The sequence below is a fragment of the Sporobolomyces koalae genome (genome assembly GCF_050403365.1).
Source record: "Sporobolomyces koalae JCM15063 DNA, S_koalae_JCM15063T_v1_ctg14, whole genome shotgun sequence".
NCBI lineage: Eukaryota > Fungi > Basidiomycota > Microbotryomycetes > Sporidiobolales > Sporidiobolaceae > Sporobolomyces > Sporobolomyces koalae.
The window spans coordinates 108,833-128,921 of NW_027481757.1; the positions used below are offsets into that span (position 1 = coordinate 108,833).

Below are 20,089 nucleotides of genomic sequence, written 5' to 3' on the forward strand. Positions count from 1 at the left end.
TAACTTCGCATCATTCATCACTTAGTGCCGCTCAGTTGTCTGACGTATACTGCTGTAGTCGCAGAGGGTGAGTATTGTGCACCTGGCGAATTCCAGCTGGTTGGCTCATTCGTGGTATACAGCCTGCAAAGGCTTCCTCCGGTTTTTTTCTCGTCACCCCAGCCTTGCCAGAACCCTGGACGACAAAAGTTCGCGGAACCCGATTATCAACTGCTGCAAGTTGTCCTCTACAAGCGCAGACCCTACAAAATGCTAAGCTGAGTTTTCTTCATTTGGCGGTGTTCAGATCGGCTTGCGTACGCTTCAGAAGCGACAGCCGCGGTGCTGCTCTCCATGTCAGAGACAGGTCAGGGAGTGTGCAAATATGTGCTCCTCCTCCGCGAGTTCTCCAAGATTGTCAGCTTATCTCGTTCCCCTAACCGTATAACGAACTGCTGAACCTACTTCTGGAGCCAGATGCGGGACGCTGAACCCCATCTCATACCTTCAGCGTACGCCATTCGAACTGGCCATCAGGCCATTGAAGACAAAAAGGCCATGTTAGAGGTACTAGGTTATCATGCTCAGCTCGTCGGATCCCACGACAACCTCAACTTGGAGTACGTGAATGCCCTCGTCCAACTCGACAACGGCCAGCACTCCATTGCACACTCGTTGTCCCGTCGCCAACGTAGTACCTACTTCTCCTCTATGTAGCGCAATCTATTCTTTGGGCTCTGTCTCTCTCTGCCGTATGCACAGGCTGGTCACCCTCTTGTTAACAATCTTGTCCTGAGTTTGTCAAGCTAGCCGACCGAACCTTTGGCCGTTTTGAGTAGCGAGCAGATGGATCCGGAGCATATCATCGAGGATCACGTTATCTGGCTGACATCGCGCGATCGTCGTACAATGTGGTGTATTCGGAAGCATTCGAGCAGCTACTGGCATCTGTACGAGGTGATGATCGTGACATTGCTCGGTTTCGGAGATGTAGCGGCTGCCGATTCAGGCTCGCCCCTCTGTCTCGGGTTCTGGCGGTCAATCAAGGTGGCGACCACGCGTTTAAGTCGAATGCAGATTGGATCAGCCTGCTCGATGCAATCCAGGCGAATGAGGGATGAACGGTGACGCTCATCGCGTCCGCGTTCTCCGCGCGTTCTCCGACTTTCGATCAGCCAACAAGACTCTGCACAACGCAAAAGTAGCTGAACGGTCGGCAGTTCGAAGCTCAGTACACCTGTAGGCATGGTCTCGACATGCCTGCAGCAGCTCAACGCGCTCGTTTCTTCGGGGTCTCCACCGGGCTCAATCTTCATTCACGCGCCAGCAACGTCGACCAATGCGGTCGCAGACTCGATCGTATCTATCCTACGTGCACACCTTGCTCGACCATCTGAATCCGACCGTCAACCGACTGTATCCGAATTGCTACCCAAAATCGCTCGGGTCGACCTCGAGGACATTCACTCGACCAAGCAGTTCTTTGATCAGGTCCTGAATCAATTCGTGGCATGGGAGCAAACTTGGTCTGAAGCAGAGATGGGCGTCGGCAATTGGGAAGACGCGAGAGAGTTTGCAGGCCTCAAAGTCGTCGAATCACGAAATGAAACCGACGAAGGGCGTATGCGCAAACGACGAAAGATGTCACACCGTACGACCGGCAGTGACAGTGAAGACGATTTGACGAGCGGGAGCGGTGATAGGACAAATTGGAAGCTCAAATGGGACCTCTCGACTCCGCCGCCTGCGCCAGAGACCACACTCGCACCTATTCGCAATACGGTCGAAGCTTTCCATCACTCTCTCACGCTCATCTACCATCTCTCGACATCGGACGCAGAAATAGCCACGGACGACTTTGACTTTCAGCCCGGAATGGCCTTGTCCATGCATCCAGACCCAGAGAAGGCACGACAGCGGCGATATATCGTGATCGAACACGGAGAGCTTCTTGCAGACCTCGCAGCTGGTTCAGGCGGAGGTGGTGCTCTGTCGGGAGCAGCGAAAGAGACGGGCATGGGCATGACGTTTTCCTCGACTATCCACCGTCTGTCGCAATTAGTAAGCAGCACCGAGAACAAATATCTCGCTTCATACGCCGCTCATCACTCCAATTGACGCCCCTTGCGCCTCTGTGCAGGCAGAACTTCCGTTCACCGTCATTACCGTCTCCCGGCTGCCTTATCACAAATCTCGAGAAACACTCGTGGGCCTCGCAGCTCCCTGCGTGCTCGAGTATCTAGAGCCTCCACTAGACGGTCAGTCTATTCGGGGATTCGTCCTGCCCAAGTCATGTACTGACTCGCTGGTGAAATCGCAGCTTCGCTGTCACTACTTGCCTCGCGCTTCACCTCCTCTCGGTTATTTGAACATCCACGCCCTGATTCTCGCCTATCTCGGCAGGACCTCTCGAACCTTTTCAGTACCTTTTTGTCGCTGCTGTCCATGTCGATGCAGAGCTCGATCGGGAACGATTTGGACCAACTCACGTGGTGGGCCTGCAAGCTGTGGCCGCAATGTGTCGAAGTGGTCGAAGGTAGCAATCGTAAGCCTCTAATCTCCTTGTATCATCAAGTTGACGCTCACGTGAAATACTTGTTTGCAGCTCCTATCCCGCCAAATCAAATGGATCGACTCAAAGTTGCTTTTCAACCTTACCTCAACGCAGCAATCTCGCAGTGGGGTCAACCTCGGACTTCGCTTGCACATCAGCCTCGAACATGTCTAGACCCGAACAGTCAACCCCGGTCAAACCATAGCGGTTCTAGCGTACAACACGGTTTCTCGGGTTCGATTCGAGAAGTGCCAAAAGCTCCCGTATATCTCGAACCGGTCGATCAATCTCCATTAAAGTCTATGAAAGTGTCGAGCCATTCCAACGAGTACGAGCCAGTCCCGCTTCGACCGCTCGGAGGTACCCCTGCATCATCTTCCCTGTTGGTCTCTTCAACATCTCACGACAAGTCGGTCGCGACTTCTTCCTTGACGAAATCTCTTCCGACGGTTTCTCGATTCTTGTTGATTGCGGCATTCCTAGCCGCTCACAACCCACCCAAATCCGATGTCAGAATGTTTGTCAAAGTTGATGAACTCGAAGGGATCGCTCGCAAAGGGAAAAAAGGGAAACGGGGAGCGACCAAAATTCAAGCTGGAGTTTCAAGTTCCAAGAAAAAGGTACGAAATCCCGGGATTCTTCCTCCGCTTATCTTCCCGGGAGAAGATACTTGGTGCTTATTGATTTGTGCGTTTCGAAACTACAGGGGAATTTGGCAGCGTTCATGTCTGGAGGAAAACCTTTTGCATACGAACGATTGATCGCGATTTTTGAATCGATCGTTGATGAACGACGCGAGTTTTCAGTTGGATCGATCGCGGTACATCAATCTGTAAGTCAAGTTTAAACTGATCAACCTCTCGGCTATCGTCAGAGACATTAAAAAAGAATTGATGTTTCCGAAATGATTTTCCTCAGGTTCAAACGTTGATCTCGTTGAGATTGCTGCTCAAAGCGAGTGGAGAGAAAACTGACAAAGGAGTTCTCGATGGGATCCGACTCAAATGTCCACTCTCTCGCGACGAAGTGAACGCAATGGGCAAAGGGGTCGGGTGGCCAGAATGGAAAGAACGTTTAATCGATATCGATGATTAGAGTGGTTCGATTTTTATTGCAACAATCGATTCTCGAGTTCTTGTCGGACCCATTTCGCATCGGCTTTCCCTTGACTCTCTTTCATGACTTGTCCTACCAACCTCATGATGACTTTGATGTTTCCTTTTCGAATCTTGTCGACTTCGTTCGGATGCGTCTCGATCACTCGTTCGACGATGGGAGTGAACGTGTCGTTCGAAGGAGGTTCGGGAATCGAGGAGAGGATTTGAGAGAGATGGGTAGAGAATGGGACTGGCGAAGACGTTCCGGTGAAGGACGAGAGGTATTCCCTCAACAAAGATTTCGCATTCGTGCCTGTTGTCGAGCGATATCCGACCCACGAAAGAGATCAGGAAGGGGTCTCTGAAGGGATACCGGAGAGATATTTGGAACGCACCGGTTAGACGGTTCTTTGATACTGCGTCGATCAAATGACCGAGTTGTTCAGGTTCGATCGGGTTCGTGACGAGGTTGAACCCAGTTTTCGTCAATTGACCCAGAAGCTCGTGAATAACCCTGTGCATTCTCTCTCCGAGCCATGAGAACCTACATGTGCAAGAGCTTGGGGAATGAGCGAAAAGGACTTACCAATTTGCAGCGATTTTCGGATCCCGACCTTGCGCGACTCGTTCGAAATAAGTCACACCGATACTCGCACTGCCAATCTCTTGGTCTTCAATTTGAGGTTCCCCTTGTTCTTGACTGATACCTTCACCAAGCGCGACCAGGATCCTGGCATCTCTCGGAGTAAGCTTGTACTCGGATTGTAACCGTTCAAACGCCGCTTCCGGCAATTCGGGCAGCTCGTTCCTCAATCGTTCGAGTTGTTCCTAATAGGCGCGACCTCGTTCAAAAGTAAGCGACAGCAGACGAGAACAAGGAGATTATCGAGGGAACTTGCCGAGGAGATGGCCAAGGAACCTAGTTCAGGATCTGGAAAGTATCGATAATCGGGAGCGTCCTCTTTCGACCTCAGATGAAACGTAGATCCAGTCACAGGATCGTATCCTCGGGTGGACTGTATCACCGGCTTGTCGGCCGAAAGCAAGTCAATCTGTCGCGAGATTTCGGAATCTGGTAGACCGAAGTAAAGGTTCAGCTTGTGGCCAGCGAACCAAGTGAAAGCACAAGATTACTGATTGCTCCCGTGATGAATTTGATCCCGTTGAGGTTTTTGATCTCGCACCGAGTCCCTGGCGTCGTGTCGCCAGATTCGCTTGTTCTCCGCACCGACACGTTGACATCGCACCTCAATTCTCCCTGTTGTATCTCTTGCCTGTCAGCTCAGAGCAATTCTGGGACAAGCGTAAGAGAAGAAAGCCGTACTCGGTCCATGTTAGCACTCGATGCACCGACATGCCTCAGGATCGCTTGGATCGATTTGACAAATGTTGCCGCTTCCTGGGCCGTACGCAAGTCGGGTCTCGTCACAATCTCGATCAAGGCGGTTCCGGCACGATTCAAGTCGATCAGAGTGCCGGAGATGGAAGGATCATGGAATGATTTGGCAGTGTCCTGCTCAAAAGTTTCGAATTTCAAGAGTCAGAGCACAAACCTTGGGAAAAGCGAAAAAAGAGACAAGCTGAAAACCTGTTCGAGTTGAACTTGTTCGAGTCGAACTCGATGAGTTTCGTCGTCCGAGGTCGAAATGTCGATGGCACCGCCAGTGGCAAGCGGATGGTACTTCTGAGTGATTTGGTAGCCGACGGGTTGATCCGGATAAAAGTAGTGCTTGCGGTCAAAGGTCGAGTTGCGATTGATGTCGCAATTGAACGCGAGACACGCTAAGAGTGCGAGTCGGACTGGCCGCGGCTGCACGACGGGCAGCGTTCCGGGGATTGCGGCGTCGAGTAACGCGACATGAGAGTTGGGCAACGCATCGTCGTCCGTTTGAGGGTAGTACGCCGACGAGAATAGCTTGTGATTCCCTTTCAGCTGCACGTGCAGTTCGACTCCAATCGTCGGCTGCCATCCCGGATAGTCGTCTGCCGGACGAGAGCGTTTCCTGGCGGTCGCGATGGAAGCATGCCTCGTGCCTGCCCCGTTCCGCACGATCGAACGACACGAGCACAGTATCCGCAACGTCATTTTATCTGAAAGGTCGAGAAGAGCGAAAGTCGAGTCGATCAACTTTCGTGAAACACTCGTCCAGCTCTCGCCCCGACCCTGCCGTTTCCAGGTCGCACTTCGACATCTCGAACCATTCACCTACTCGCTCGGAGTGCAGTGAGAAGAATGGCGTACAAGCTTCCGTTGTTGTACGCGCTGTCGCTTCCGAATGATCTCATCGATCAGTTCCAGCCACGCAAGCTCGTGATCCCTCTCGACCACCCGCTGCACCCTCAGAACCAACTACCGGCTACTCCAAGTACACCTGCACCTGCTCCCACCTCGAGTTCGCTGTCGTCGGGAGCGTACACCTGCGCGCTCACTGGCGCGAGCTTCAACTCGCTCGACCAGCTCAAGCAGCACTACAAGTCCGACTGGTACAAGTACAACGTCAAACTCAAACTCGGCAACAAGCCGACTCCAGTCTCGGAACACGATTTCCAACAACTCGTCGAAACCCTATCGGATTCCATTTCGGAGTCGGAATCCGCATCGACCGCATCGTCAGCCGATTCAATGGTTGATGGAACCTTGTCCCGTATCCTGCGCAAGCAAGGGCACCTTGGACAGCCGACTGCGAACGACGAAGAGGAGCAGGATCCCCTCGCTGTCCCTCGCACCGCACTCGTCTGGTTCGAAGCGCCCCAACACGCGCCCGATACTCAGTACGGTATCTACCGTGCAATCTTGCCCGATGCGGGTTCAGCCAAGAAACGACAATCGGATGACTCGCCCGAAACTCTCGACGAACTGAAACGCGTCCAGCTCAAAGGGCCGAACGTTGAAGAACGCAAATGGACCCTGTTGATGTTTGGCGGTGGACACTTTGCGGGAATGGTTGTCAAACTGAATCCGAAACTCGTCAGCAAAGGGAAAGGGAAGGAGCGAGAGAAAGAGTTGGTCATTGTCGAAAAGAAGACGTTCCATCGTTACACGAGTCCGTTTTTTCTGCGCTTGCGGTCGAACGGCTGTCCCTTTCTTGACTGACGTGTGCTCGGTCGTCTCGTATAGCGCGTCGTAAACAGGGAGGATCGCAAGGTGCAAATGACAATGCCAACGGGAAGGCCAAATCAGCCGGAGCCCAGATCCGCAGACACAATGAAGCAGCTCTCAACGATGTAAAGGGCACTGTCTCTCTTGTATCGTTCCTGTCGAGTCAAAAACTGACGAGACGGCTCGTCGACAGGAAGTGCGAGAGTTGCTGAACGACTGGCGTCAAGAGATTGACGAGTCCGAGTTGATTTTCCTGAGATGCAGCAAGTCCAACTACAAGACGTTCATGGGATACGATGATGCGCCTTTGCAACGAGGTATGCTCCTATTCTTGTCATGATGAGGAGAATCCGCTCAGGCTAAAACACGAGTTCTTCGTGTCACAGGAGATCCTAGGATCCGAGGATTCACGTTTCCTACTCGCAGACCGGTCAGTTCCCCCTAATTTGATTCTCGTGATCATCTTGAGCTCCGAAACTGACAGTGTATGGGGGCTTGTCTTAGACAATCTCGGAACTCGTTCGAGCTTTCCTCGAATTGACCAAAGTGAAAACTTCGCACTTGACGGCATCGGCACTCGCTGAACTCGACGCCGCATACCTCGCCTCGATCGCACCTCCACCTTCAACCTCTGCTGCTGCTGCTGCCAGTCAACAACCGCCGGCCAATTCGAAACCGAAACCCGTCATCAAGAAGCTGACCAAACTCGAAGAACTCGAACGAGACCGATGGACTCGACTCATCGAGATGGTTCACAAGGGCAAGATCGACCTCGTGAACAATTTTCTCGACAAGTACGGACCTGAACTCGAACAACCTGAACAACAAGGGAAACCATGGGGGACTCTGCCCGAATGGATGTCGGAAGTCAGAGAAGGCAGACCGACCTTGTTGCACGTTGCGAGTGCGGCAGATCAGAGGGAAATGGTTCGGTGGTTACTCGAAACGAAACGAGCGGATCCGACTTTGCAACCCACTTCTCAAGATCTTGAACAAGACGACGATACCGAACAAGAACCTCTCACACGAAAGACTCCGTACGAGTTGGCCAAGAGTAAAGGGACAAGAAACGAGTTCAGGTTCATGACGATGCAGCATCCCGATTGGTGGGATTGGACCGGCACGGGAACTGGAGGTGCTCGTGTCCCATCCGGGTTGGACGAACAAAAAGAACGCGACAAGGAACAGAAGGAGGAAGAAAAGCGGGAGAAACTGAGACAAAAGCAGAAGGAGCGCGAACTCGAACAAATGCGAGACTTTGAAGCGGCCGAACAGGAGAAACGCGATCGGGAAGAGCGTGAACGGAAGGAACAGGAAGCGAGGTCCATGTTGAAAGGCGCGAGTGGGAGTGGACCCAAGAGGCTCGGCGGCGGACCTCCGCAAGTGATTCAACAGAGGCAGATGGCGAATTTGACGGAAGAGCAGAAGATGAGGATACAGAGGGAGGAACGAGCAAGGGCTGCTGAAGCTCGGTTGAAGAGGTTGGGATGAAACAGGCTTCGCTAGGAGTTTTTTTGTACATATCGCAAACGATGCAAGTGCTGGTGCGAGATCATCTGAAGGCCACTCTGCGTATCAATCGCTTCCGTCGTGAAGAAACAGAAAATTGACCTTAGCAAACTCGCGATAGCACAACCGAGGAGTTCGACGGACTCCGGTAGAAATGCGACAGGGCCCGAGCTTCGGGAACGACGCGGGGGCAAGTTCGGCCTCAGGCTGGAGTAGCCTTTTGTTCTGTATCCCTTCCCTCGATCTCGTCACACTACCGGCATGAGCCAATCTGCGCAAGACGTCGAACCAGAAGTCTCAGAGACAACCTTGTGGCATCGCGTGCTCGACAAACTGGCAAAATTGGGGGCTTTGTACTATGGGGGGATTCCGGGCGGGCGCACCAAGATCAAGGATCTGAATCAATTCTTGCATTTGTGCTGGCCTGATTTGACGTGGTCAAGCAAGAAGAAGGCAGCTCAGGTTATCTCGAAAACGTTAGAAGTCTGCCAAGAGGCGGCTCGTAGCAACGCAACCTCCAGGATTCAAGGAGCAGCTTCGGTGCTTCACGAAGTCGTGCGCAGCGTTGCTTCCCCTCCTACAGTGCTTAGACTTCAGTAGCTGATCCATACCGCTTGATTTGTATAGCCAAGCGCCAGCAAGCTTCTCGAGATTTTGAGAAACACGCAGCTCGAAACCACCTGGATCACCGATCTTCCACGCAAAATGATGGACGATGAGCTACGCCACTGGATCGAGCCTGTGTACGATCTGCAGATCGCTCAAGATTGTCGCACTGCGGTCAGGAAGAGCCGAATCTACGGCGAATGGGAAACGCTTGATCCGGAATGCCAAGCCGAAGCGCTGCACTATACATCACAGCAAGTATTCAAGGTTGCGAAGTGGAACGAGACAAGGTTGCCTACGCCGGGAACCCGGGTTAGCGAAGACGCGCCCGGCTGGAAGGAAGCTCGTGTGAGATGCTGCCTTGTCTCTGAAAAGCGCTGAGCTATAGTCACTCAGTCCAGGCTCACGTGGTCTCCGTACAGCTTGACCCGCAGAGATACGAGACTATTTTCAAGGAGTACGAACCATTACAGGACCTGCGCCCTTCTCAGAACGTCGTTTCGGGAAACCCAGAACATGTTGTGATCAAGCAACTGGCGAAGCTGGAGAAGCTGGGAGTTTTATTCGCTAAGGGGAACGGTGGGCCAGCCAAGATCAATCAACTGCGTGAACTCTTGCGGTTGTGCTGGCCTCATTTGACGGAACCAAGCAAGAACCAGGCAGTCGAGGTCATCTCGCAAGCGATTCAGAACATCTGCACGGCGGTTAGGGAGAGCACAGCCGCCCAGTTTGCGAAGAAAGGGGAGCTGGCCAAAATCGTGCGCAGCGACCGTGTCCCTGCTAGGACTTTGAGACTCGGTTTGCTGACAACATACTGTTCGGTTTGGGTAGCCAAGCGCTGGTGAGCTTCTCGAAATTTTGAGAAAAGAACTCCGAAACGAACAGCCCCCGACCTTCTGGACTATCCCTCTTCCCCGCCGCATGTTGGACAAGGAGCTTCGCAAGTGGCTCAAGCCTGTGAAGACACTTCAAGCTGCCGAAAGTTGTCACAGTGCAGTTAAGGCAAGCCGGATCTATACCGATTGGGACACGCTTGATCCGGAATGCCAAGCCGAAGCGCTGCACTATACATCACAACAAATACTCGAGGTTACGAAGTGGAACAACGAACGGCCTCGTAGTCGTGAAATTCGGATGCACAGATATGACAGCGGTTGGATGGAAGCTCGTGTGAGATGCTGCCTTCTCTTGAAACGCGCTGAGCGATAGCCGAACATTTCAGGCTGACGCAGTCTCGCCACAGCTTGACGTTCATGTCTACGACGGTCTGATAGAGACGTTCGAGCAACTGAAGAACCCTCATCGAGAGCTGGCGTCTGCGCAACGACCTGCAAGTCCCACATCGCCAACAAGCTCTTTCGCCGCGGGATCTCATCGAGAGCGTCCACGGCCTCACAATGCTCGAAAACGCTCTCCTGAAGAGCGAGGCGTCGCCATTGTCACGAAGCGACAAAATCTCGGTCCACCTGGACGTGGGTAATTGAGCTCTTGCGCTCCTTTTGAAAGCAGTGCACCCTGGATCAGGAGTTTTGAGTTACATCTGTCTGTCTGGAATCTACGTTCTGTTTTTGGTAATAATTTTGCTTCCGTACGGACCAAGTTTCAAATTGCCCTTTCGAAAGAAGGTACAGCGACTCCAGCGTCTACGACCTACTCAAGTCAAAGGTACTTGGATAACCCCTCTGCCGCAAGAAATTGCTAAACGATGGTTTGCGCGACATCAGTACTGGACAGCAATATCTCGCGACCGTCCAGAAGAGCCGGAACCTTCATCGAATGGAGAGCTTCCGACCCAGAATGTTGAGCTGAAGCGTCGTACTACCCGTGCGGGCAATTTGGAGACTGGTCAAGTGCCGGTACCGGTCTGGCCGATATGTCGCTGGCTGGAACGAATTCACGCTTGAGCGAACGTTCGCTTCTGTCTAGATTTCGTCTGTCCGTTCTGGGCAATTTGAAAGATTTTTCTCCTTTTACATACAAGATTCTCGGGAGAGAATCGGTAACAAGTTTTGACTACAATCAACCCATGAGATCTGCCGCTCTCGCTCGTTTCTTGCCTCCAGCCGCAACCGCAGCAGCCGCAGCTCCTCCCGTCTCGATCTCTGCCGTTTGTGGATCTCCACCACCGTTGTGGTCAATCCCTTTCGCTTCTCCCGTGACGACACTTGCTGGAGCTCCTTCCGTCGCGACTGAAGCATACGATCCTACTGCCGAAGCGTCCGCAGGTCCAGTTGCTGAAGCCGGACCGGCGGTCGAAGGTGCCGCAGCGAGTCGAGGTTCGTTCGCGACCGAGTACTGGGACAACCGTGCTCGTTTCTCCTCCTGTAGAGAGAAGCAGAGAAAAGAGATTGTTCAGATCGCAAGCCATTTAGAAGCGTGCAGAGAAAGGAGGCGCGGCAGCTCTGACTTACGGGAGACACGTCGTTGTCTCCATACACGAGGAGAGTTCCAGGTTTGAGCGTGACACTGCTCGAAGGTACCTTTTGTCGAACTGATTGCGGCGCGGCTGCCGGGACCGGGGCGGCAGGGGGCGCGAGCGGCATTCCGGGTGGGGGTACAAATCCAGGAGGTGGGAGCATGCTGGAATCGATGGGGGACATGGGCAAGAAACGTTAGAGCCGGAATCTCGGCGCTGCGAAAAGGCATCTCGAAACATACCCGGGAGGAGGGAATGCGAGGCCAGCTGGCGGCATTGGGAATCCAGGCGGAGGAGGCATACTAGACAACACAAAAGCGTCAGGACGTGAGGCACTCGACTCGAAAAGGTAGGACTTTGCGCTCACCCCGGCACCATGGGGAAAGGCATCGCTCCAGGAGGAGGCGGGAAGGGCATGCCTGGAGGAGGAGCAAATCCAGGAGGCGGCATGAAGCCGGGAGGAGGTGCGGGAACCCTATTTCGAATACAAAGATGAGTGAGGATCTTGTACTATGGATTCGCAAGTGTCGGCGAAACGCACGGGGGCATGCCTGGGACGGGTACAGGGGCAGGTGGCGCCGCGAGGGGAATCGCCACTGCAGCGTCAACAGGCGCCGGCACGAGTCCCATCAGGATTCGGTGAGCGGCGAGCTGTGCCTTTGCCTCGGCGGGAGTGAGGGCAACTTGTGCGAATCGCGCCTTCTTGGGACGTTGCTCGTCCGTCGGAATACCGGCCTCTTCTGCTTGTCGCTTCTTCCACGCTGCGAGGTCCGCCGCGGGTACTCCCTCCATTCCGTAGATTTCGACATCAAACGATTCTCGTCCGGGCAGTGCGTTCTCAATTCTGAGAAATGGCGCGCGAGAAGTCAGTTTCGATACGCTAGTTGACAATAGAGCTCGCACGCACTTGTCGGTGCCAACCTTGTGCACTTGGTCGAGATGGACGGCGAGACCACCGGCGGTGTTGAGCCGCCTCGGACACATCGAGCATCGGAAATGCTTGGCCTTCTGGTGACTCAGGAGTACCCGTTGATCCTCGAAAGTACGATCACAGTACTGTCAGGGCGTAGGGAGTAAGCGAACCGGGAACAGGTTGACGAGATGACGGATCGAGACCCGACTGACCCAACACCACGCGAGCGCCGCCAATCTGGTACAATCACGACAGATCCAGATCAGTACTATAGTAGTCTTGGATGGGATGCAGTGAGCGTACTTCTGCGATTTCGACTTCTTCTTGCCCATGACTGCGATCCGATTGCGGTCCCGAGCCGAATAAGACTACCTGATCTACTTTCGTCGATGTGTGAAGTGCTGTAAGGGTCTCGCAGACTCGTCCTGCTGTCGCGAGTGGTCGGATCGGCGGATGTGGGATGGAGCGAATCCGGCCGCTCAGCGCGTTGCCCGATCTCGTCGCTCGCTCTATATCACCTCGTTCAAACGGACTCGTTCGCTCGATCAGGACAGTGCTGCTACACTCTCGCTTTGCTTGGCTAGTTAGACCTGGACTCGCTCGGGACTCGTGTGCTATCGACCTGGCTTCCTGCTCGCGGGTTTGTGCTCTCTTGCTCCGAGATCCGAAACGCTTCACGGACCTCGGACAAGTCAGAGCGGAATCCAAGTCGACTCAGGAAGCACGCTTGCCCTTCATCCACCCTCTGCCCTCCACTATCGACCTTGAACCTTCAACCTCGGCTGACATTCCGCCGCAATGTCATCGCACGCTCACGAGGCAGAACATGCTCGCAATCTCATCAAGAAAATCACCGCGTATGCGGCGGCTCGTGGCGAGGACGTCGACTTTTGGTCGACCGGGATGGACAAACAAGTCGCCAAGTGGTGCAGCGATGTCCATACGACCCATCCGTGGTCTTCACTACAGGACAAGCTCAAGCACACTCTCGATCGCATGCATCGTGGAGAGATGATCGTCCCAGTGAGTAGGCTCGTGCCCGCGCTCAGGCTCATGTGCTTGATACCGTCTAGTTGCTGATCGGCGTGAACATTAGTACACTAAGGGCAGCCATGCTCAGAGTCGGGTCAGCCCAGATTTTCGCGGTAGTGAGTATTTCGATACGGGGAAGACAATTGACCCTCCTCAACGCCTGGTCTGTTGATACTTGAACGGGTGACATGCCTGCGCAAACGTTGACTCCTTGGAGGTGTAATAGGCGCCTGTCTGCGTCGATCCGATTCTGTCGGCCGCATTCTGCAGCGACATGCTCAACTTTGCCGACTGCAAGATGCACAACATTCGAGCGTTTGTCCATGGGATAACCGCTTGGTACATCGGGCGAGGTAAGGCGTTCTATGAGCCTGCATGCAAATGGCAGGAGAAGGTCGAGGCCTGGCTCAAACACCATGCGCAATCGGAACTCTTCGGCCACTACAGAGCCAAGCTGTTCTTCGTGGCCGAGCGCGTCAGGAACTGGGAGCCACTTGCAAGTTTTTTCATTTCCTCTTCTGCTGCAGCTTTGTCCGCTGTCAATATTGACTTTGCGATTCCCTACAATAGCCTAACGCCGACACGTTCTTGTCTGTCTTGGATCTGGCGCGTGCTCCGATTGACAACGAGGCAAGTCGATCGTTTGCTACTTCGATTACGCCTGTCTCGCTCGGCTGATCACAATCCGGCTCAAAGCCCCCAGAGTGGCACACCACGCGCGACTCGCCGCGAGCGACCCAACACATTCACTCGCTGGCCCGAGTCAGTCGTCGTACCGCCAATCGTTATGGGCTTCACTGAAGTGAGCACGCACAAGGGGAACTCGTCTTCCTATGAGACCCGAGTCTCGGCAGCTGCTCCTCTACTCTCACGAACGGCCCTCTGTGTGTCTTCGTTTCTCGGGAACTCGCAAGTTTTTCCATCCGTACCCCTTGACTGCAAATTGATATCCGTTGCTGTTTCCTCGATCCACGAGTGTCTTTGAAACGAGAAATTCGTCAGTCGCAGTTGTGAACGTGCTAGACAGACTGTGCGCGGGTGCAAATCCTCCGGCGTGTACCGTCTCCAATTGAACCAAAACAGAGCGCGCGGGCGTCCGAAAGCAAATTAAGAGCGCAAGTTAGGCTATTCGCGACGTCGTCGGCTCGCGTAGCATTATCTGATCCATTCGCCCGAAGGGTATAGATCATGAGCAAGAGAGTAGCGATGCGGGACGAGACGAGAGGTGACGAGTCGAACATCGAGGCGAAGCAAGGCAGATAGATCGGATGGTGTTCAGCTCCCTCAAGCGTATTTGGCTGTCGATGCAGGCTTGTATGGCGGCAAAGCATCAAGTCACATGGTAATGGGAAGCACGCGTAGCACCAGTTGAGTGAGATGAAACTGTCGGTCGTGATCGACATACACGACAGGCGCAGCAGCATTGGTCAAACGAGTGTCCTGATCCTGTTGTCATTGATAACTGCCGCTAGTTGCATCGGGTCGCAGAGGTTGAAGGGTGGAGGAGCGAGACGCGGTCGCGAAACTTGTCAACTAAACATCCCGCGCCCGACTCGGCTTGTTCCGAAAGAGGATTCGGGCAATGGTCGATAGTCCTACGAATGGCTGTCAGTCAAGCTCTGGTCAGAACGCTCGTTGGCTTGGCGCGTGCTGATGGGCTTCGATTGTATGCAGTTGTCGTCCCGCAGCCTCGACTTTCGGCAGGGTTCGAGTACCAGCCGGCATTTGACGAACTCCTCGAACAGATCAGCAGCACCAACGTGGTCGAGTACGCGTTTTCGTCCCTTTCGAGACCACTCGCTCCCAGCTTCGCAGTTGACATCATTATCGAGTACAGTGCCGACTGGCCCATCCTGCGTGACATGGTCAAGCACAAGCTAGCCGAGGTCAGTATCGCACTATAAAGTACCAACCCGCCACAACACGAATTCATGCTCGTCGAGACTCGCAGGCAATCGACGACTTTCTTGCTTCCGGTCCACCGTACTCCCTTGAACCCGAGGAAGCGTACCGGACGCGAACTCGCGCATACGAGACGATCGACTTTTTCACCGGGTACGCTCAAGCTGGCTGCGGTGCAGGAAGAGAACGCTGACCCCTACGCGTATCGGCTCAGGCCTCCATTCACGATCCAGAGATTGTGCGAGCTCTTGCTACAGCCGCGCAGTTGCTATCGTTCTCTAGCAAAGTACCTCCGCGCAGTCAATCGAGTCTTGAGCGTCACTTCGGAACAATCGACATTTACCGAAGATTCTTCCGATGATCCACTACTCGCCGCTGCAGTCGCGTCGACATCGGCCGAAACTCTCGAATACCATTCCCTAGGAGTTGTACATGACGACAAAGTGCTGTCTCCTGCTCACCACACCCACCGAAGATCGACCACACCGATCCCGAGTTCTTCCCCCGCGACCCCGTCAAAATCTGTGCCGCCCCAAGTGATACCCCTCTTGTCTCCTATACCCTGGCTATCAAAGAACTCGCCTGCTTCAGCCTTCGAAGACGATCCTCCCACTTCGAGTCCCTCGCGACACTCGCTCGCCTCGTTGCCGATCGAGACGACCCGACCACCCCCTTTGCACAACAACGCAATCCCTCCTTCACATCCCGAAACTGCGACCCCGACAGGTGGATTGGTAGACGAGGTCGATCCAGGTAGCGGAGGACAAGAAACTGCAGAACCGATCGCCTTGTCTTCCGCAACGACCAACTTGCCGCCTGCTTCTCCACCGAGCAAGACTACGACTCCGGCAGACATGCTCGACAAACCGGAAGACAGCTTGAGGAGTAGGTTTGTCAGAGCGAGCAGTCCCAAAGTCGAAGAACCGACAGAAACTGGGATTGAGCAGAGGATGAACGAGGGCGAATAAAACATCTGAGGGGCCCACTTTACTTGTTGCAACAACTTTACCTGTTATAGACTCCTCGATAGATTTCGGTAAAAAACCCCGAATCTTTCGCTAGTCCTTCTGCTGGCGCGTCTCTCACGCACGTACGAGATCTGAATGAATCCTGCTCGCGAATTACTCGCACACCCGCTTTGTCATGAGCAACGTTTTACGGACTCTTCATGATTAGCAAGGTTGCTATGCTGACATGTCTCGGTACCTGAGCGGCTCTGCCTCGCGCAAACGAGTGATTGCTCCCCCAGAAGTTCCTATCTCTTCCCTTGGCGATTACTCGATCAGTCGGCAAGTGCGAGGGCGTCTGAGCTAGACGGGGACCGGAATCTGAGTATCCCGAAAATTATAGTCAGCCCATATCTTCGCGCATTTCAATATATAATCGTTGTCTGAGGCACTCACACTCTTTCGCTGTCCAACTCGTCGGTACCAATCCTCATTGTTGCACCGGGACGCCTTGCTTCTCGTCTGTGCAGAAGTCGACATCGAAATTTCTGCGGATGCTGTTGCTGGAGATTCACTGAATCGATCCCTGACATCGTCATGATCCATCTGGCGCGCTTGCTGTTACGGACTTCGATCCCACGTGTCTTATCGCGAACCCAACGACTGCTTGTGAGCAGCTCGGAACGAGACACTACGGCCGGCAGCTAATGACGATCATCACTAGCTCAAGCCCGCGTCCGCTTGCTTCTTGTAAGCTCAGCTGCAACAATGTGTTCCTTCACGTGGTCTCTGAGCTACAAATTGCAGGTGCGACGCCTCGTCAGCTCTTTGCATTAAAGGCAAGACATGATGAGACCTAGTTTAGACTGACTGCTTCGAGCGTAGCGAACGTGGACGAGCAGTACCTCCATCGACAAGCGTGCACGTTGAGAGTCTCGTTGACTGTCTCCATCGGGATGATCGGGGTTGTAGGACGCTACAAGCCCGTGAACGCAGATCTAACTACCTCCAAAAGGAGGTTTTCTGGGGCTTTGTCCAGACAGATGCCAGTAGCTAATATCTGGTGACGTCAGCTGTCGGTTCTGATGGTCGCTTGCTGTCGATTGCGAGCGCAGAACGAGAGCGCTGACTGGCGGAGATCGACGCGATTACCGCTTGCAGCTGGTTGTCGCCTGCGAGCACTTTCCATCGTTGACTCCTTCTTCTGCCAAGTCTCTAACGACATGACAGTCAGGAACCGAGGATCTTGGTAGGCACTATGTCAGGGATCGAGCTTTCCGTTTGAAGCGCACGCCGCCCCTTCGGACACTAGCGTGCATCTGACTGAGCTCTACTGCTCTGGTTGCTTGGATATAGCTATATTCCGAAGGAGGGACAGAGAGGGATCGGCGGAGAATAAAGGTTTTCAAGCGCATGGATCCGCGGATGACACGCGCGCGGAGCTAGCTAGCTAAAGCCCTACATCAGACGGGGGAGAAGGCTTCAATGACGCGGCAGAACGACGTCAACAAGTCAGAATTGGTTATCGATGTCGCAGGTTGATCGCCTTACGGAGCGTCATTTGCCCGAGAAGCTCCCTATGATCTGGCACAGATGATTGCAGTTCCCTATCCCAACGGTCGAGACTCGCACTACAGGTGTTCTGAGAGCATTGGAAATCGATACTGCTGAAAGCTGAGGACGACGAGCTAAGGCCCACGATAGTGGTTGTGCCAGTTGGGGTTTCGCTCTGAACGAGACTAGGTTAGTTTTGTCAGCAGTCTTGAGTTGCGACCACGCTCACCTAGCCACGCTTCCCAACGGAGTCCTCTCCTAGCCTCGATCTCTCGCGCGTTAGCCCTCAAATGCAACAGTAGATCATCCAGCTTCATGTTTGCTTGTTCCTTTTGCTCGTAATTCAAGTCAGAATCGAGACTGTATCTGAGCCAGCTTTGCTGTTCCTCCATCAGATTTGCGCGTGCATAGTAGAGTGTTTCAAGATCGGTCTGTCGCGCCCTACCATGTCAAGCAAAATATGCCGGCGAACATGCAAGAGAAGCAAGACGTACTGCGTTGCTGGGGAGATACTGTCCCTGCCTGGGAAGAGCGTGGTACTGCGGACCCGGAGATTGCTGAACAGCCTTTGAAACCGCGTGAGACCGCACAATTAGCGAAATTTCGAACGGCAATCAGTGCAGAAGTAAATGAGCTTGCCCTGGCAGGTCCGCGGTTGTCCTGCAATCCGGTCGTCAGTATGGAATATCTCACTACTTTGATGGACAACGCACAGCGGGCCCGACGAGTGCATCAGCAGTACGATTCAGGACGCGTGCGAACCGACGTCGACCCCACGAGTCCTCCTCCTCACGTCTCGCAGGTGGCTCATTTCCGCCATTGGGATGCTAAATTACAGTCTTGTCAGAGTCATGGCGATTCATCAGGGAGAGAAAGCGGCGCACATGTCGCCTAAACCAGTTGCGACGGGGTCGGTTAGTAGACCCGTCGTTGTTGCCCTGTAAAAGAAGGAGTAGCACTCGCAGGCGTTTTTAAAGCGTAGCTTTCAACTGTCCAGACTCACCGACATGGTAACAGAGCGTGTCTGGTACCCTTTACGAGTGAGTGAGAAGAAGGAAGGAAAGGGAGAGGGTTCTGCTCGTATGTGCTCAGGGTTCCTACCGTCCGAACGCCGCGGAATCCAACGGACGAGTCTGTCGCGTGACCTTCCGAGCTACGAAGTGACGTAAGCCAATGTGAGGATCGGGATTCCGTCTCTTCATAGCATCGAAACCGCACATCGCATGATCGCTGTGTGAGGTCTGCCAAAGAAAAAGAGGGGCGGAAGAAGAACGGTGAAATAGGGGCGAAAGATAGAGATATACGGCCAGGTAGTGCTAACTTGAAGCTCGTAGAAGGCGAAGCTCAAGCAAGCGGAGGGGCAAGAACGAGCAAAGGTTCGAGAAGATCTGATCTCCCTCTGGAGAGATTGCTCAGCTCAATGACGGAACCTGCGAAAAGAGACCCACGTTTGAGGTCACTATGACATTCGCACTAACCTTTTGTGCTTCTCGGGTTCACCAAAGAGAACGCAAGAAATGTCGACCAGCGCATCTGCCCTTCCGCGAAGATTTGTTCAGCTGGTCCGTAACCCGAATCACTCGCTCCCTCCGTCCATTCCCTCTCTCGCCTTCTCTTTGTAAGAGAGAGAGATTACCAGAAATCTCCTCAGGAGAAGGCTCTTCAAGCCATCAGTCGATTAGCGATGTATCGCTTCGGCGCGAAATGAAGCCTCTGGTTCGCAAGCGATAAAACGTCGAGCTGACCAGCGCTCGGGGTTCTACACGTCGACTAGGATTCTGCTCAATGAGAGAAGGAGTACTTCAACAGGGAGCAAGCGCTTGAAGTATTGCTTGACCTCTCACCTTTTCACTGAGCCTGAAACTCGATTCGTGTCAATCCTGAGCTGCCTGTAGGTAGACGAATCGAGTTGAAGAACATTCAGAGCACTAGCTACTTTGCTTCGTAGCCGTCGATCGAAAGAGCTGGGGAGAAGGTTGTAAATATCGAGCCAGGCTCGGTAGTTGAGCACGAGGCGGGCTCGTTCATAATACAGAACATGCAGGTCACCTTGTCTAAGTCACTGGGCTAGCATTGCAGAGACTGATGGAACAGAAGGACAAGCCGTTGAGCAGCATGTCCGAGGGCGGTGTTCGATATTAGCAGGTCAAACAGAGAGGAGAGTCATCTCGGTCGTCTCAGCCGGATACGACGATGGGTCATCACGTAGAAGTATTTCCGGCGGGTGCCAAGCAGCTCTAGTGATGCGGAAAAGTGTGGTCCGACTCGATGGCGACAACTGTCGGGGCCGAGGCCGGTGCCTCTTGGGACATATCTGGCGTCGGACGCTCGTTAAGCCCAAGCGCTTGACCGAAGCAATAGAATTGTTGAGTGCAACTGGAACAGGAAGCCGTCGCAGCGGCTTGAGAGTGCAGCTTCACATGCGTCTCTTGAAGCGATCGGGTACAGACGCTGCAACGTGCATGGACGAGTATTGCGCC

At 53.7% G+C, this 20,089-nt stretch overlaps 7 protein-coding genes across 7 annotated transcripts; 5 read left to right on the forward strand and 2 right to left on the reverse strand.

Annotated features, from left to right (window-relative positions):
- Positions 1-1,224: 1,224 nt before the first annotated feature.
- Positions 1,225-3,628, forward strand: JCM15063_000499 (uncharacterized protein; the record flags this gene model as incomplete). Its single annotated transcript, XM_076678417.1, has 6 exons — positions 1,225-2,040; positions 2,120-2,237; positions 2,300-2,524; positions 2,585-3,153; positions 3,240-3,365; positions 3,452-3,628. The coding sequence occupies 6 exons, from the start codon at positions 1,225-1,227 to the stop codon at positions 3,626-3,628; spliced, it is 2,031 nt and encodes a 676-aa protein (XP_076534400.1).
- Positions 3,629-3,641: 13 nt separating this feature from the next.
- On the reverse strand, positions 3,642-5,716 carry PET112 (glutamyl-tRNA(Gln) amidotransferase subunit PET112; the record flags this gene model as incomplete). Its single annotated transcript, XM_076678418.1, has 7 exons — positions 3,642-3,943; positions 4,026-4,144; positions 4,217-4,458; positions 4,530-4,702; positions 4,765-4,888; positions 4,955-5,143; positions 5,219-5,716. The coding sequence occupies 7 exons, from the start codon at positions 5,714-5,716 to the stop codon at positions 3,642-3,644; spliced, it is 1,647 nt and encodes a 548-aa protein (XP_076534401.1).
- Positions 5,717-5,863: 147 nt separating this feature from the next.
- VMS1 (Vms1p) lies at positions 5,864-8,221 on the forward strand (the record flags this gene model as incomplete). Its single annotated transcript, XM_076678419.1, has 5 exons — positions 5,864-6,674; positions 6,749-6,855; positions 6,924-7,047; positions 7,117-7,160; positions 7,235-8,221. 5 exons carry the CDS (start codon positions 5,864-5,866, stop codon positions 8,219-8,221), a joined length of 2,073 nt encoding a protein of 690 aa, XP_076534402.1.
- Positions 8,222-8,500: 279 nt separating this feature from the next.
- On the forward strand, positions 8,501-9,690 carry JCM15063_000502 (uncharacterized protein; the record flags this gene model as incomplete). Its single annotated transcript, XM_076678420.1, has 3 exons — positions 8,501-8,794; positions 8,867-9,193; positions 9,268-9,690. The coding sequence occupies 3 exons, from the start codon at positions 8,501-8,503 to the stop codon at positions 9,688-9,690; spliced, it is 1,044 nt and encodes a 347-aa protein (XP_076534403.1).
- A 1,174-nt stretch (positions 9,691-10,864) lies between these two features.
- Positions 10,865-12,506, reverse strand: JCM15063_000503 (C2H2-type zinc finger protein; the record flags this gene model as incomplete). Its single annotated transcript, XM_076678421.1, has 8 exons — positions 10,865-11,167; positions 11,257-11,425; positions 11,504-11,563; positions 11,629-11,736; positions 11,803-12,105; positions 12,169-12,317; positions 12,387-12,411; positions 12,478-12,506. 8 exons carry the CDS (start codon positions 12,504-12,506, stop codon positions 10,865-10,867), a joined length of 1,146 nt encoding a protein of 381 aa, XP_076534404.1.
- A 466-nt stretch (positions 12,507-12,972) lies between these two features.
- JCM15063_000504 (uncharacterized protein) lies at positions 12,973-13,884 on the forward strand (the record flags this gene model as incomplete). The annotated part of the gene is made up of 3 exons (XM_076678422.1): positions 12,973-13,197; positions 13,433-13,681; positions 13,777-13,884. The coding sequence occupies 3 exons, from the start codon at positions 12,973-12,975 to the stop codon at positions 13,882-13,884; spliced, it is 582 nt and encodes a 193-aa protein (XP_076534405.1).
- A 904-nt stretch (positions 13,885-14,788) lies between these two features.
- JCM15063_000505 (uncharacterized protein) lies at positions 14,789-16,076 on the forward strand (the record flags this gene model as incomplete). Its single annotated transcript, XM_076678423.1, has 5 exons — positions 14,789-14,813; positions 14,881-14,974; positions 15,044-15,092; positions 15,158-15,261; positions 15,323-16,076. The coding sequence occupies 5 exons, from the start codon at positions 14,789-14,791 to the stop codon at positions 16,074-16,076; spliced, it is 1,026 nt and encodes a 341-aa protein (XP_076534406.1).
- Between the last annotated feature and the right edge of the window lie 4,013 nt (positions 16,077-20,089).